The sequence below is a fragment of the Arvicanthis niloticus genome, chromosome 9, assembly GCF_011762505.2.
Source record: "Arvicanthis niloticus isolate mArvNil1 chromosome 9, mArvNil1.pat.X, whole genome shotgun sequence".
Lineage (NCBI taxonomy): Eukaryota > Metazoa > Chordata > Mammalia > Rodentia > Muridae > Arvicanthis > Arvicanthis niloticus.
Window position 1 is genome coordinate 67786902 of NC_047666.1, and position 17813 is coordinate 67804714.

The following is a 17813-nucleotide window of genomic DNA, read 5'->3' on the forward strand; positions in this document are numbered from 1 at the left end:
AAAGAAGAAGGAGGAGGAGGAGAGGAAGAAGAAGAAGAAGGAGAAGGAGAAGGAGAAGGAGAAGGAGAAGGAGAAGGAGAAGGAGAAGGAGAAGGAGAAGAGGGAGAAGAGGGAGAAGAAGGAGAAGAGGGAGAAGAAGGAGAAGAGGGAGAAGGAGAAGAGGGAGAAGAGGGAGAAGAGGGAGAAGAGGAAGAAGAAGGAGAAGAAGGAAAAGAAGGAGAAGAGGGAGAAGAGGAAGAAGAAGGAGAAGAGAAAGAAGAAGAAAGAGGAGGAGGAAGAAGAGGAGGAGGAGGGTGGAAAGGAGGGGGAAGTGTGAGGAGTGTGTGAGAGGAGGAAAGAAATTACAAACAGGGTAGGAAAATAGAGGGGATTCTAAGTTTATCAAAAAACAATAAAACAGTAACCAAGTGTTTGCCCTGCTTCCGTTATTCAAGTAGATCATCACTAATTTTTTGACCATATATATTGACATCTGTACTATGTTCCTTAACCATTTATTTCAACAACAGTGATTTTTTTTTAAAGAAAGCTATGATGTAGGGACATGCTTTGGATACAAAGTTCCTGGCTCTTTTAAACCCTATGTCCTGAGAAAATTTGACTACTGTAAATGTTGAAGCAAATATATAAAGGACCAAGAAGCCCAAGGAAGGTGATGAAAGAAAGCTGGTGATTTGAAATAGAGTACCCAGAGGACTCCTCATTCACTTAGGGGTGATACGTATGCAGACTTGGTAAGTAAGACAGAGCACACTTCCAGCAGAAAGACAGGGCATCAATTGAGGGATGGGGTTGCCATCCCACAGTCAAAACTCTGACCCAGAATTGTTCCTGTCTGAGAGAACTGCAGGGACAAAAATGGAGAAGAGCCTGAGGAAAAGGAGGTCCAGTGACAGGTGGATCCAGCTCAAGGGGAGGCCTAAGGTCTGACACTATTATTGAGGCTATGTAGAGATCACAAAAAGGTGCCTGTCATGCTGCTCTTCGAAAGACCCAATAAGCAGCTGAAAAGAGTCAGATGCAGAGATTTACACCCAACCAATGGACAGAAGCTGCTGTGGTTGAATTAGGAAAAAGCTGGAAGAAGCTGAGGAGGAGGGCAACCCTGTAGGAGAACCAGCAGTCTTAATTATCCTGGACCCCTGAGATCTCTCAGACACTGGACAACCAACCAGGCAGCATATATCAGCTGATATGAGGCCTCCCAACACATATACAGCTGAGGACTGCTGGGTCTGGGTTCAGTCAGAGAAGATGCACCTAACCCTCAAAAGACTGGAGACCCCAGGGAGTGGGAAGATCTGGTGAGGTAGGGGGTGGGGGGTGGGGACATCCTCATGGAGATGGGGGTGGGGTAGTAGGGGAGGAGGTATGGGATATGAAATAGTCAGAGGGTGTACCAGGAGGGGGATAAAATGTGGAGTGTGAAAATAAAATAAAAAAAAAAGACAGAAGGCACTGCAGCCATCTCAGACAGGCTCGTTTAAAGACGGAAATCACAAAGACTTTGAGCTGGAAACATGCAGATGGGGCTGGAGAAGTAGAAAGGCCAGTGGTACCTAAAGGAATAAAGGGACTTGAAGTCTTAAAGACAATTATAAGCACTTTTTTGTTATTGTGTTTTGTTTTTACTCTGAAACATGGTAAGAAGTCAATGAGAACTTCTAGTGGAGACTTGACATGACTGTATTTGAATTTAACAGAGCTAAGTCTGAAACACATTGTAGAGGGACAGAGATAAAGATTAGGGACAATTTCCAAAATTAGTGCTGTGCCCAAGTCCACCGAATACAGAAGCCCTTCAGCAGGTGTTTCCTCAAATGTAGCCATCTGCAATTTATCCTTCAGACTTGAGATTAGCAGCTGGTATTCCCTCCCAGTCCCTTAAGTTGTCAGCATGTCAGGCAGTAGAACACCCGGGACCACCCCTCACATCAACCCTCTGGCTCTACTTGCTCCTTAATGTACACACAGGGTGATTTCTCAGCTGCCTGTTCTTGGAAGGAAACCTTGATTCAGCATCTAGATTTATTTATTTTCTTTGATGACGATAGTTTCTTGAACTTATCTGTTCAATTCTGGGAACCAAGAAAGTCAATCAAACCAGAACTAAAATCAAAATATTTCCACCTTAGGCTCAGGAGGTGGCTCAGTAGCTTCTGTGTAAGCATGAAGAGAACCCAATGTGGGATTATCATATTCACTTGGAAGCCATTTACAGTGTCCCACATCTTCCAGGGTTGAATGAGTGGGAGAGACAGGTGGATATGGGACAGCTGGCCAGACATCATAAGGAAACAGTGAATCTAGTTTAGTGGAAGTCCCAGTTTCAACAAAGAAGGTGATGGCAAGTGATAGTGAATGATACTGGATGTTGACCTCTGGTTTCCAGATGTGCCCAGGTAAGGGAGCACACTCACACACACATATGCACATGAGCTCATGCATGTACATATACAACAGTCATGTCTTTTGAAATCCCATCCTGTGCTTTAACTACTTGAGGTAATTAATCATGCTTCTCCTCTATATTTTTTTCAGATGTTGACAATTCAAATTGGAATATTAAAAGATGAGAGAAAACCTCACAAAAATGTATATTTTAATCAGACATTTCAAAATCTTTAAGAACCTAAGTTTATGCTTCAATAAAAAACTATCTAGTATACATATTTCCTATTTAGTATCAAAGTCACCAACCTTTTTGGGGAGAAGGCAAATTAGGTTAGTAATTGTTACATATAGGCAGGTTATTCAGAGGCCAGAGATACTTTAGTAAGCAGTTTTCCAATTGAGAGGACAGTGACATAAAAACAATCATTTTCAAGTGAAAAATTCAGTGGACTCAGCACAACTTTTGCCCACATATCGATCTGAGGAAGCTACAAACAAATCCCCAGTAATTGGGAAATCTACACTAGAAATAATGGGCAATCTTAGAAGTTAAGAAGACAGATCACACTAGGAAACAGAATCATACTCCAGCATACATCTGTAAAGAAATGACTAAAGAATTGGTTGTTAACTGCAAAATAGTACATCATAAAAAGCTGAAGTATGTTCTGTGCTCCAAAACACTAATTCTGACTAGGTGCTATTTTAATATTCACCATCAGATATGATTATATAACTATAATATTTAAGGAGAATGCTTTCTGTTAGGGCAGCACCTTTGTCATACCAGATTTTGCTACCAGAAAAGGTGGACAGACTCTCTGGGTTATCTAGTTGAGGAAGAAGCTTGTGTCACTACTTTTGGGTAATGATCATTTTAGTAGTGATTATGTGGATGAAAATAGAAGCTCTATTTGTAGTGAAGATTTTCTTCTGTCATTTCTTCACTTCTCAATTTAGAAGTGCATTTTGCCTTCTCCTTGGGTCTGATGTATTGCCAGACGCTGAGCAAATCGTGCAAACACAGTGTATACTCCAGAAACAATTTTTGATTAACATATATGCATATGTTTTACTAGTTCATTTAAAGATACTGGTCTGTACATGTGTTTAGTGCTGACTGCTTGGGGTTCAGTAACCTATCAGGAGGTTTGTTCCTGGAGAAAGCTCTTCCCCGTCTTTTATTGCCTGTAGTTCTTCATGTGGGGAATAGGACCTTGTGAAATTCCTACATCCCTATTGGCATACCAGCTGAGGTTGTCATTATGCAGGTGTTGTTTGCTGAAATGTATTGTTATTTCCCAGATATACTCTCCCTGTCCTGTCTACAAGACATTAGCAATAGTCCTCTGGCTCTTACAGTCTTCAGCCCTCCTCCTCTACAGTGTTTTCCTGATGGTGTAGGGGTTTTGTTGTGGTTGTGACATTTGGGTTAAGGTACCTCACGTTTACATATTCTCTGCATTTCTGAGCTGCCTTCACTCCATGTCTAATGGTTTCCTAACTGCAAGATAGCACTGCCTTCTTTATGAAGTTGACAAGTCCAGAAGTCTCAGCTTCTTCAATCCGAGTTCTCAGCTGAGGTTAAAGTCTCTTCAGCATTTTCTTTGATTTTCAATACTAATCTTTCCTGTTCTGTTTTGTTGTTATTGTTGTTGTTGGTGGTGGTGGTGATGGTGGTGGTGGTGGTGGGGGTGGTGGTGGTGGTGGTGGTGGTGGTGGTTGTGATGGTGGTGGGGGTGAGGGTGTGCACATGTGTGTACTCTCACATGAATTTTTTTTTTACTCTCACATGAATTGCCTTTACAGTTCCTTCTCACAGATACTGAATGAGGATGTAATACAGATTTGGTTGTAGACCTCTGACCCATGAATCCATACACAATTGTACAGTGGGATTTCCTGGGGAGCTGTATTTCTGACTTGAAACCTGTTAAAGGAAATACAGTGAGGCAATTAAAACAGAGTCCCGGAGAAGTCTTTCACGGAGCTAGAAAGTTTAAAAGCATTGGTAAAAATAGTTTTGCGACATCTAAATTATTTAAAAAGGAATCTTTAATTTAGATTGTAATAATCTTCAATGGTAATAGGCTTGTATTTATAATTAAGGTAAGAAGATGACTTTTTCCCTAAGAAATGTTAGTATTAAAAGTTGCATGAAATAAAGAGCCACGCCAATTAGTCACACTCAAGAAATATCATTGGATCATAGTGCAAAAGTCACCACCTACCGAACACTACCTTGAATGGCTGCCTCTCCTTGACTCTGTGGTTAGTAGAGTAAGAAGATCTGGGCTTGAAATGACAGGAGTAAGATAAACTGCCTTGACCCAGACCTCAGGGAGAAGTTTTACTAGTAATTTCTGAAAATTTCCCTGACATTCAAGTGGTTTGGGGGCAAATATTAAGTTACTGCCACCCTGGAACACAGGAGTAGTAACATTTTAAAATAATAAGCTCATTTTGTGAATTTACAAAGAATCATCTAATTGCATGGTTACAATGGGAAGACAAATCAAGGTGAAAAAATGCCGCAGAAGAGGAAAAAGTATGTTCTATGGATTGTTAGTGAATGCATTTGGATTGAGTTAGTAGAGGAGAGGTAGCTGAGCGCTGCTGATGCAACACTGGGCGAGGGTGGAGAAATGAGCTTCTCATTGATACCATTATCCTCAGGAAGCAAATGAGATGCTACCCTACACACTTCAGGTTGATACAACAAGCCCTGAACAGTCATGATGCAATGTTGATAAGCAGCTGTCAAACACAATTATGCATTTAAGAAAACAAACCAACTTGAATGATGCACAGGAGAAAAACAGAATGCACACAGAGTTAGCAGGTTCAAACTTTAAAACAACTGTCCTGAGTGGACTCTAGGAGTTAATAGATAGTATTGAGAATAAATACTGTCAGCAAAATGACAAAAACAAAGCAAAACAAAACAGGAAACTGGAAGAATTATGAGAAATAAACAAAAATCAAAACAGAAATCAGTAAAATACAAAGGATAAGTAGGAATGTGAGTAGCATGGGTATGTGTGAAAATTGAGAAATTTATTTCTATGTCATGGATCAAAGAACAACTCACAGTGGAAATAAATCAGAACGCATGTGAACCGGATGACCCCAAAGCAAAAGAAAGACTGGAGATGAGGAGTTAAGCATCCAACATAAGAATTTAGAGAAAGAATTCAATTTGACACAGAGAAGTTAGATGGAAGGCAAGGCAATAATATACAGACATTTATATATGAGAATCAACACTAGACAAAGAAGTGATAAAAGAGAAAAGGAAACATTAGCAAAAATAAAAGATTGCTAAAAAATTTTAATTAAATTTAAATATATTTAATAATATATTTATCAATATGTAATTAATAATAATATAATAATATATTAAATATATTATTAAATATATATTTCAATTATATATATAAAGATTAATGGGGGAAAGATACATGCATGCATTCATATACATTGAAATGGGGATAAAATTTTATAATTACAAATATTAATGAACATATAAATAGAAATTTCAAAGACTTCAGTACATTGAAGTACATTGAGGAAGAAATTGTAGTCTCACAAATATAAGATACAGTTGAAATAATGACATAAGATACGTCATTTTTCATTGACTCTGTGCAAAACACTATGCTAATGCTTTTACCTTTATTTTGTTTATTTTACCTTTCTGAGGGAGAGCCACTCTTTCTATTCTCAGTTTTGGATAAAGAACGCGGCTTTAAAAGAAGTACAGAGATTTGGCTAATGTCTCATGTCCATTGAGTAGGTTAATCGTTACTTCAGACTAAGGTACCGCCTCGAATTCCAAGGCTGCAGTAAACAGCAGCACCTTACCTTACTGGACCAGACGCCACTGGAATCCTTTAGTCAACACCACGTGAGCATCCTCTCCAGCCTCCCTCAGAGCTTTTCTCTTCAGCCCTGTGTCTCTTTCCCCTTTCCCTCTACCACCTCTTCTTTCTCATATGTAACCAGAGAGTCGGGTTTTAACTGTATGGCAGGATTCTACCCCTCCATGTCTCTACAGGAACTTACAAGTTGGGGGTGAATGCTGATCCATCCTCCCAGAACCATGGCCCTTCACTCTGATTGCGGGAAAGGCCTATCCAAAATGAATTAACACGGTGAGAAGATGTTCGGCTTTCAATGAACTCCTGTAGTAAAACAAAAATACAAACATACATCAAGGTGAGCCTGAAACAACACCATAGGCATCCAGAGGTGAATGAATCCTTTTACAGAAGGATGTTCATGTAAGGTGAAAATCTAGAGAGGACTGCCGATCATTGAATATTGTTGAGTGTCTAGAGAGGTGTTTAAGAGTCATTTTCAATTTTCCCATCAGGAACAGATTCATAATATTAATAAAGGATGTGAGCTAAGGAGATGACTCAGTGGGTAAGAATGTTTGCTGCAAACACATGAGGACCTGGATTTGAATTCCCAACATCCATTTCAAAGTGCCAGGTACATCCATGCATGCTTTTAATTCCTATATGGTAGGGGTTGAAGACAGGAAAGTACTGGGGTTGGATGGTTGTAAGCCTAGCTCTCTAGATTCAGTACACACACATACACATACATACGTACATACGTACATATACACCATACATAGAAGCACTCACACAAATTAAAGGGAGAAAACGGGCTTATGCTATCAATATTCTACCTCATTCAACAAACTACTCAGCTCCCAAGCAGTTTCATAGGAAATGGGCCATTAGATTTTGTCAAAGTAGCAAATATTAACTCATAATATCTTTACCAAGGAATGTAATGTTCTGGATGAGACCCAGAGCCTGGCAAGTGTCAGGTCAGTTCTCTTCCACAGATCTACATCCCCAGCCCTGTGCCCCATGTTTTATGATTAAAAGAATCCAGGTTTCAATGAGGACTCTTGAATTGGTCGTAAAAATGGTTGTAACATTTTCATTTAGTCATTTGTTTTGTGACTCTTTGCCAATTACAGGTTGATATCAAAGGCCAGGTGAATTTCTAATATGAACCTCTTCTTTGTTTGTATTCCTGCTTTCATTTACCTTCACAAGAACTGCAGCTATTGGGTATGCAGTTACAGATGGATAAATACAGCGTAGTGAAGATAGAATAGAGAATGCAGATTAGAACTGTATCGTGAGATGCTTTCTGTCATTCTCACCCACCCTTCCTTTAACATGTATTGGAAGTTCTCTTTATTCTATATAATTTCTTATTAATAGGAGTACTTTTAAACTTTCAGCTTATTTGGTATTAATATTTGATGTACAACTTTTAACAACTGTTGTTTCTGTTTTCAACTATATATAGAAGGGTTACTTTTTTATTGTCTGAAAAAAACTATTTTTAATTAAAGAAAAATATTTTTAAAGGATATAAAATTCTTGAATAAACAACTGAAAGAAAACATAAAAACTTAACAATTACAATTATAGAATTTTTACAAAATGTTGAAAATATTTAGACAAATATGAATGTATATGTAATTCTTTTTGCTACTTAGAAGGAGTTTCTGGTCCAGATCTGTCTGGGCTAAGATGGAAACTATATATCAAAATTTAAAAACAAAACAAAACACCACCTCTTTGCCTTCCTCAGTATTTTACAAAGACCAAACAATTCACAGACGCATATTGTCATTGCTGACATCTCTCTTGATATTAAAGTAACAAGTGGGCAGCTTTTCTCCTATACTTCAACTTTGAAAACTGAAGTACAAATAGACAAACATTAAGAGCCCTTACCACAATATTCAAACAACCATAAGTTTGTTTTAAAGTATTCGCTTTAACATTTTCATTTAGTCATTTGTTTTGTGCACGTGTGACATGCCAGAGTGCTCATGCGGAGGTCAGAGGGCAATTTGTGGGAGTCATTTTTTCCCCTTCTATTACATGGGTTCTTGGAACCACATACAGGTCAAGCTTAGTGCCAAGTGCTACTTTGCAAGCCCTGAAATTGCTTATTTTAAAATAAAATGTGACTCATTTTCAAATCAATCAATTAAGAATAAAATCATGCATTATGTACTCTACAAGCCTACTGCATAATTTTGCAGTTGCATAGAATGATGATATTAACATTGTTAGTGTAGGAATCTCTCTTGCCCTGATGACTAGAGACCACAGGTAATTATAGAAGTCTGTGCTTACAAATTCCTTTGAATTGTCTATCTTCAGTAGGTGAGCACCCAGCTGGGAGCAATGTCTCTTGCTTCCATTCCAGGAATTTCCTGAGAAGCTAAATAGATAACAGCTCTTCCCATGCATGATCCAGTTAGGAAGGCAAGGCCCAGAAAAAACTCCTGGAAAGAAAATTAATATTGTGAAATTCACAATATAACAATAATTCTCTTAGTGCATTTTCATGAATACCTAATGATAAACTTTCATTAACATATTTCTTTAACACATCTTTAATTTTTGACACAAATCAGATGATAACTTTACAGAATACATTAAAATCCCTTTGCTCATTAAAAAAAATTTAAAGTAATGGGACTGAAGAGGTGGTTCAATGCTTCAGAGCCGTGATTGCTCTTCCAGGGAACATAGCTTTGATTCCCAGCACCAGTATGACACTTCACAAACATTAATAACTTCAGTTTCAGGGGGTTGATACTCTCTTTTAGCCTCTGAGAGTACCAGGCATGCAAGTGGTACACAGACATACATGCCAGCAAAACACACAAAAAATTTAAAATGTAAAATCAGTTGAGTAATTATAGTATTTTAAATAGATGATCAGACTTATCTAATCCATTTCTTCAAATTTAGGGCTAGATTGCCTTTCTTCATCGATTCTCTCGAAAACAAATACACTCAAAATCAATTGCTACAAGCAGGAGTTCTACTTGACTTAATTTGTCCTATGAAGAGGCATAAATGTAATTATTTATATTTCAAAGGCTCTTTTGAGTTTCGTTAGCTGAAGACAGTGGGGAGGTAAGTCCAGAGATGGAATACTGAAGGGAAATCACTGTCAGTCAGTTGTGATGCAATCAGAAACACAGGCTGGATATAGAAAAAAATGTTATGAAATCAATTAAATGCCACGATTGAATAAGTTTATCCAAAGTTTTCAGTGATTTATGTATTAGGTCCATCTCTTCTGTATATTCTTACTAGCATTTACAATTTTCAGTGTCCCTTCCTCACTTACCCCCCTACCCTATTCCTTTTCCCTTACATCTATCGTATTCTAACATAGCTATAAAAATATCAGTTCTGTAAGGGCACTGAACAGTGCATCCTTTGCGTCAAATTATATCATATCTGGTAGGTCTTGGCACACAGCCAAAGATAAGAGCCGTTACTGATCCTTTTAGTCAGTGAAAGAGTGGTTGATTTTTAATACCACTTCACCAGCTGTCTGGCAGGGTATGTTATGCTAAGGAAATTCTGTTGGGTCTGCTTGCCTTGAATGTGCTGTTATTGGATGTAAACATATTCCCCACCCCAGGCCTCAGCAACAGGAAATGAACTTCTGGAATCCAGGATCCCATTGCTCCTTTAGTTCTGCCCTTGCCTGTAGTTTGGGGTGCCTTGGAGGGAGCCACCTTCTTCTCTAAAGATGATTCTGTGGGTTTGTGGTTCTCTTTATTTCTTGATGGGAAGTTGTCTTTCTCTTCTGGATTTCTCCCTGAATTGAATCTCGACAATGCTTCATATATCATGAACAGCAATAGTGACAGAAAAAGAAAGTCATTCTGCTGTGTTTGAAAACAGAAATGCCAGCACTCATATTTTATGGAAGCACATAGGGGATGCCTAGGATTGATGATAAATAAATGGTACATTGCTGATAAAAAGACAGAGTCAGATGGATCACACATAGATGGTATGTCAAGTATATGGAAAGGACTATGAAGAAAGTAGCAAAAAGAAAGTGACATAGCTCTAACTGCAATTGTAAACAATTTTAAATACTGATAATTTAATGAAATCATATATTTTGCTTTCTTCTATTATTTAAAAATGCTAGCTAGCTCTTGGAGAATTACCCAGCATGTGATACATAGAATGTTTCTGTACTCTGTAAGCATTTGACTAATTATGAGCGATGAAGACTCTTTAAAGATATACAACTTTATTAACACAGGATTCACGGAATATAGAATCCTAAAGAGATCTATTCAGCCTTCACAAAACACTTGCTTAGTAATTTTTCAATGTCTCGGGAAAATATACTTGGCAGAGTCAAGATATTTTTTATTAAAGATCATGTGTAAGATAATTCCCATGTATCATGAAGCTTTCAAAAGAATTACGCACAACTTATTTAATATAACTATCTCCTAGAAAAGATGGTGCTTCTTTTGGCCCTGCAAGTTTCTCTCCACTAGCTTATACTTTAAGTTCTACTTTAAAAACCACCTATTTATATAGAATAGTAGAGCAGTATACTCAGGAATATATGTTTTATTAAGAAGATTTTCTACATTTCTTATAATCCCACCACTAACTAGCTTATAACTATGGAAGAGTTAATCTTCCAGTCTCTCAATTCTCCCATTACTGAAACAGAAATTAACAGCACAGACTCAATGGGATGAATGTACAGATTAAATGAGGTTATGCATGCCAGGACTTGGGAGGGTGCCTGGCATAAATTAATTGCACAATCACTGTCTGCGACTGCATCAACCTCCCTCACTCATACTCACCTAGGGTACCCAGCACTGCCGCAATCACTACTGCCACCAAGCACAGGATTCCTAAAGCTACCACAATGGGCCGCCAAGGAGAAGAGGGAGCCTGGCTTCCTGGAAAGTCAGAGAGATAAAAAAGAAAATGAGGGAAGATTATGGAACTCTTTAACAGTTCAGCTCACTGAAATGGGGACGGTTCTAGAGGGATGAGCAGCCACTAGGCTCTAGCAACTTGAGGATCTAGTACTGTAGCGTGAGTCGCCATTGTCCTCCAGCTTCTGGATGCCTCTTCTTCCATTGCTTCAGCTGCGGTATCATTGCCATACCATCAGTAACTCCTCAGTTGTAGGCTCACAGGCTAGTCTATAGGTCTGGACATTATTCATTCCCTGAAGTCCTACTTGGTCATAGAGCAAACAGCTTTCTGTAGGAGAAACAGCACCAATTACTAAGGATAGCCTTTTCTTGTCATTTATATGGTGCATGATTTAAACAAGTTATTTCCTCTATGTCCTTCTTTTTATTTATTTTATTTTTATTTTCCAGTTTTGAAATTGGATCAGTAGTACCTTCAAATACTGTTGCTGGGAGTGAGCACTTTAGTTTACCTGGCATAAGCATATCAGCGTGGCCCCTTCCCCAATCAATTTTTATATTGTTTTTCAAGCAAATTTCACAAGAAAGAAATTGTGTAAATGGTTATAAGAGGAAAATAATTGCACAATGTGAACATTAAAAAGCGGAAGAAAGCAAACTGATGTTAGAACCCGTGAGTCATCAAACTGATGTTAGAACCCGTGAGTCATCTCTTCCTTTAAGTTAACAGTGAACTGATTTTGTTTTAAGCTTATGACACCAACAGCAGAAACCCAAGTCATAGAGCTGCCCAATAGGTGACCTGGAAAGAGACTGAAACACTCATGCTGTGTTAGTACTTTAATGTCCTTTATTTTCATCTTGTTTCCATTTTAATATCTATCTCCTGGTAATGAGACAGTTTATTCTACATGTGTTTTCCATCACCGATATACTAACATCTCACTTTATAAAATCCAAAAAAGTATATCAGATTTGGGATTTAAAACCCCATGACTCCTGTCTTCTCATTTTTATTTGCCACACAATCCTCCATGGTTTCATCCTCCATTACTTTAGCATCTTATGTTGTATGATTATACAGGTTGTTCGTTTATCTGTTTCCTGGCCCCTTCACAAGTTACTAAAAGACAAGCAAAAAGCGACTCCACTAAAATTCTTTCCTCTCTTTTACTCCTGTCACCAGTGCTACCTCCCACTGAAGAAGTGGCAGTGACTGTAGAGTGAAGTAGTTCTGTTTTCTGCCACAAACCAAAAGCAATTTGTGATTTGTGGAAGTCATTGCATACTTCTCAAGGAAGGAGGTTTAGTGAGCATTCATAGGATATGTGATGACTTCCAGCAGCCTTTAAAATTATATACATCCCATATATATATAAACCAAATATATATACCATATATATATACATATATATATGCCATATATATTCCATATATATACACCACATATATATACCAAATATATGTACCAAATATATATATATGTGTGTGTGTATGTATACCAAATATATATATGTGTATATATATACCAAATATATATGCCATATATATATCAAATATATATATACCAAATATATATACCAAATATATGTACCAAATTTATGTACCAAATATATATACCAAATATATGTGTGTGTATAAATATATATGTATATATGTACACATATATATGTATATGTGTATATATACACACATATATATGTATATATGTATATATATCATACATACATACCAAATGTATATACCAAATATATATATATATGTATAATATATATCATATATATAAATATAAAAAGCTATATATGAAAAAATATTTTTGTAGGAAGTCCTACAAATCAAGAGTCTCTTCAGGTATCTACTTCTGTTATTTCAGTTAATGAGAACGAAGGTACTGTTAGCAGAAAGAAAATGGATACCTTTCTCTGATCTCACAGGCCTTTTGTGGATGTCTCGAGTGCTGAAGTCTAATTGAGTATATCCATCTTCATCCAGATTCTCTATATGAGAATGATATCCCATTTCTTCACTGGGCCCTAGGTATGCAGAACACTTGAATGCTCTTTCCAAGTAAAGTAACTGACAGGATGAGGATCTCTAAACCAAACCCTGAAATAGCCCTTTACTGAGGTTCACGGAGCTCAGCATAAGTAGTCTAGCCAGTGCCCAAAGCAGGAAATGAAAAGCACGTTGGAGCAATTTCCCTTTTTGCCTCTGGATCCTGTTTCTGACGCTGTAAATTCTGAAAAAAATCTAAAACGTTGTATGGCATATGACTGTCGTTTTAGATCAACTCTATGACTGATACATAGATTACAGTCTTAAAAGACATTGGTTACGATCCCCATTGACATGATTAATTGGTATGGCCTGTGTAAACTGTTAAGCAGTTTGAGTATCTTCAGTTCAACATTCGTTTGTTAGAACCCTGCTTGCATGTGCACATTCTTTTATGTGTCCATATCATACATATGTAATAAATACATTATATAAATGGCAACATTTGCAGGGTGATTATCCACAAAGAAACTTATTACCTAACTGAGGAAACAACAGATAAGTATCCAAAGTACATTACTCCAGCAACACAAAGCACATGATTCTCTTTGAGGCTTAGCTTGAACTAGAAATATATAGGAGTAAACATTTATTGGTAATGACACTGTCTTAGTTACTACATAATACACATGCTTCCTCATTCTGTCTCCCCTTCTAAGAATTACAGTTTAGCACGTAGCATTACTGTTTTCAAATGAGGAGAAGAAGATGTGGATTCTCGGAAGACAGAAATTTCAAAACTAGAAAAAGAGACTAGAACAAAGTCTACTAAGTTCTTAAGACTTGGATGTAGCAGCATATTTTCCATGCAAGTTGGGAGGAGCTAAGGTGGGAGGAGTAAGGAGAGGAAGAGGAGAAGAAAGATGACGAGCTAGGAGAGAGAGGGGAACATGGCAGCAGTCGTTGGCATGTCTCTAGCAGTCAAAGGTAGTTGCTATATCTAGGTTGGGTATTGGGTTACACCTATAATTGTGTGGGCATCTTATTATTGAGCATTACCAAATATATACAGCCTTTGGATAATCTAAGCATTAGAGTCTCATTTCTACTGGGCCTGCGTAGATGGCGGGATGGTCTGTGCTCAGCCCAACTTGTGGAGACAGTGTGGAAGATTGGCAGAGCCATCTCCCACGCTAGCATCTTGTGGGTGCCAGGGCCTGTGTTCTTGCCTGCCTGAGCCTGTAGCAGCTAGTGGCAGCAGTGAGAACATGCCACTTCTTGTGACCTCAGGCCTAGCCTAGTAGGGAACATGTCGGCTCTGTAACACAAGACAGATTGGGTGCTGCCACTTTAAATAATTACCTCAACACTTGGAATTGTCTACTTTTGCACTGGCTTCATTCTTCTGGACTCTTATGATGCATACAATATAGCCTGAAACATGAGGCTAAATTCTGGGTCTCTCTCTACTATCTCTCTCTCTCTCTCTCTCTCTCTCTCTCTCTATCTATCTCTCTCTCTCTCTCTCTCTTCCCCCCTCCACAGGTTAACAAAAAATGATCAAATCTGTAAAGCTGGAAAGCAACCATCATTTGATTACTGCTATAGCTCAACAAGGAAGGACATCAAAGAAATGAGGACAGACTTAGTTTAAAGATACCATTGCATTGGAGAAGAAGGTTCAATATGAACTGAAGTCAGAGTCCACAAAACAAAATTTGAAGACTTTCTCAAGGCTGGAGTGTGTTAATATAAAGAAGCTGAAATGGTAAACAAATAGCTGGAGTGAGTGAGTCTTCATCAGGACTTGTCAATTGACCCTTGTTAAACTAAGAAATGCCTCATCTTTATGACTTGAGGCAGTGGTACACCTTGAAGCAATGCATTCACCTCCAACTCCCAGAGACTGTGAGGGAGCACAAGCATGATCCCCTGAATGTTTGTCCTTGATGAGACTGTTCAGGTTAGTGGACTTCTCATGCCAAGGGCAGAGAAAAAATACTATATTGCAAATTCCAAACATCTACTGTAAGAGTGGATTTACCTACCACCTGCTGCCAAGATAGATTTTTGTTTTGTTTTGTTTTGTTTTGTTTTGTTTTGTTTTGTTTTGTTTTTTGAGGCAGGAACTCAAAAACTCATCATGCCATCCTGATCATGAGATTACAAACTCAGTTCTGACTTAAGAAGCTGGTAACACTACCAGCATACGTGTGTAGGTACCTCAGGCTTTTGGATCCATAAAGCCCTTAGTTACTTCGAAGCCATGATGGGCCTGCTATGTATACTGGTGAAGGTAGGAGGGGTTGTTATCTGAAAATGCATATGTACTTCTCAAAGTCTAATATGAATGGAGACAACAGAGCACTCAGCAGAGAGGGAGAGTCTTCATCTAACATAGTCTGCCACACAAGTCTTACTGCCTATTCCTGGATGCGTCATAGAGGGGTCTTGCTTATGTATTCTCAATATCCACTAGCCTTTCAATTCAATAATACAATATTTGCAAAGCAGCATGGTGAGATGTATGTAGGAATTCTACCACCAAATAAGAGATCTGAGAAAATGACACAAAGAGGAACATGACCCTGGCACAGGCCATGAGATCTTCACATGAGGGGTAGAAGGGAGAGATCCTCTTTCAGTGTCTAGAGAAAAAGAACATCCATATTTCACAAGAAGACACAGACAAGAGAATGCAAGCCAATAGTCCCTGCCAAGTTCCCCTCAGCCATCACTAATTAAACTCTGGGTTACCCATGAGGTAGAGTCATGAAAGTTTGAGGGTGTTGTTGACATCATAGCTTCCTGTGGGAGAGAGTAGTGAGCAACAGAGGAGTATGGGGCATGAAAATAATTAAATCTCATCACATAAATATATAAAAGTGTCAAACAACAAAAAAATGAAAAACTGCTTCTAAGAGTTAGGAATCTTATGTATATTTGTCATACCGACATTTCCTAAGAAATTAATCTCTTTACTCAACATGGATTTTTCGAAGAATACAGATTGATTCAACCTATGAACATATTTGTACATTTATATGTCTATAAATATCAGAGGAAAGATACTTTAAAAAACCAATAACAATTCTCATTCTTCAGTTGAAAATTCTCCTTTTTCTTGTTTTTAGGCTAGCATACAAACCAATGGGCTTCCTAGGGACATTTTTATCCCATATGACATTATATTTTATTCTCATTTGTTCTCCTTTCTACTTATCTCTGGTTAGGAACCTGGGCATGCTGTAACTGCAGCACAAGAGACACTGAAGTAAGATGATTGCAATTTCAAGGCCAGCCTGAGCCACATGAGACACTGTCTTAAAGAAATTATCCATTTATTTCCATTATAAAGATAAATGATAATGCTTCAAAAGCAATAACATATATAATCTTCTGTGCTATATTCAATACCATTGTGTGATTCAGTCTATAACCTTGAAGATGAAGAACATAATTCTTTCCAGATATTCTGAGTTCAATGTCCAGCACAGTGTCTGGAGTCAGACAGAGAAACAACCACTCTTCCTGTGGAAGTCATCACACTGAACTATCAGCAAGTGTAATCTCTAGTCCCATATTATAATAAGATTGTCTTTAAGTTGCTCTGGGAAGATAGGAGAAATTAAAAAAAGAATGCTGAATGCTATTTTCAAGTAGGGAACATTTTATTCATTCATTCATTCATTCATTCATTCATTCATTTTTGTTTTTGCTGCTTTTTAAAGTGGAAAAACATATGTAATTTATTTAATTTAAAAATTTGTCTTGCATTTAATTGAAAATCATAACTGATACATTTACTAAGTATGATGTGATGTTTGGGTATCTGTGTGGGGTGTGCTTTTCTTGGGTACTTATTTGTGTGCCTTGGGTGACTTATGATTTGTCCTTCATTCCTCTTCTGGTGGCTCTTTCTTGTTCCATTGCATTCGCTTTTAATACATTGCTAGCCACCCGTTGACCAGTCAGATGTATTGACTTTTACTTTTTGTGCTCTTAATTTCACAATCATACTTAACAGAAAGAGTGTAAACAGGATATAGTGTCCATATCCCTGAGGAAGGTCTCAAGACTGCCCTAGTTGCCAACAACAGCACCTCTGGTGACTTTTGTTCTGTATGTGGGGATTTTAGACAACGTTTGTTTTATTTAGAACAAAGTAACTGAGCTTAACACATTGGCAGCAATTCACCTGGTTCTCTTACAGAGAGGCAGGCATCGGATCACAGTGTAAATAAATCACCAGTGCAACTTCTAAATTCAGGATCCAGAGACACAGCAGGTGGCGGTGTCCTTTCTCCTGTGCCTGCTGAGGAGCGACTGAGAGACTTTAAACGTGTTTCGATTTCTGAGCTGGCTTCTTCCTGTGTACGTCGAAACGAGAGGGAAAACTGCTGAATGACAGTAACTACCCTATGGTGTGCTTGATCTAAGCCAGGCTGGTAGGAATAACTCAAAATGTTTAGAAAAAAAAAAAAAAAAAAAAAAACACAAAGCAAATGGTCAAAGTGATAGCGCCATCTACAGTCTTGTCTTAGGTATTTCAAGGCAAATTCGATGGTATAATTCTGTCTATCAGCGTAGGAGTCAAGTTGCAGAATTTTAGCAGGCGGAACCTGAATCAGGGTGGAAACGCTGCTAAGGG

General features: G+C 38.0%; 1 protein-coding gene across 2 annotated transcripts; it reads right to left on the reverse strand.

The window, feature by feature from the left end:
- Nucleotides 1-1658: 1658 nt before the first annotated feature.
- Clec7a (C-type lectin domain containing 7A) lies at nucleotides 1659-13326 on the reverse strand. Of its 2 annotated transcripts, XM_034512265.2 has the most exons (6): nucleotides 13084-13261; nucleotides 11087-11185; nucleotides 9949-10083; nucleotides 8574-8725; nucleotides 6460-6578; nucleotides 1659-4324 (listed from the first exon to the last, which is right to left on the reverse strand). In XM_034512265.2, the coding sequence occupies exons 1-6, from the start codon at nucleotides 13184-13186 to the stop codon at nucleotides 4198-4200; spliced, it is 735 nt and encodes a 244-aa protein (XP_034368156.1). In that variant the 5' UTR covers nucleotides 13187-13261; the 3' UTR covers nucleotides 1659-4197. The 2 variants fall into 2 exon arrangements, with proteins under 2 accessions (XP_034368156.1, XP_034368155.1); XM_034512264.2 differs by lacking the exon at nucleotides 9949-10083 and having other exon boundaries at nucleotides 13084-13326.
- Between the last annotated feature and the right edge of the window lie 4487 nt (nucleotides 13327-17813).

Coding starts and splice junctions, on each gene's coding strand:
- Clec7a (XM_034512265.2), bottom strand. CDS start 13,186: ATGGGATATCATTCTCATATAGAGAATCTGGATGAAGATGGATATACT. Junction 6,579..8,573: donor TAGACAATTCAAAGGAATTT/GTAAGCACAGAC, acceptor GTTTTACTACAG/GAGTTCATTGAAAGCCGAAC. Junction 4,325..6,459: donor TCAGCATTCACCCCCAACTT/GTAAGTTCCTGT, acceptor TTCCTTTAACAG/GTTTCAAGTCAGAAATACAG.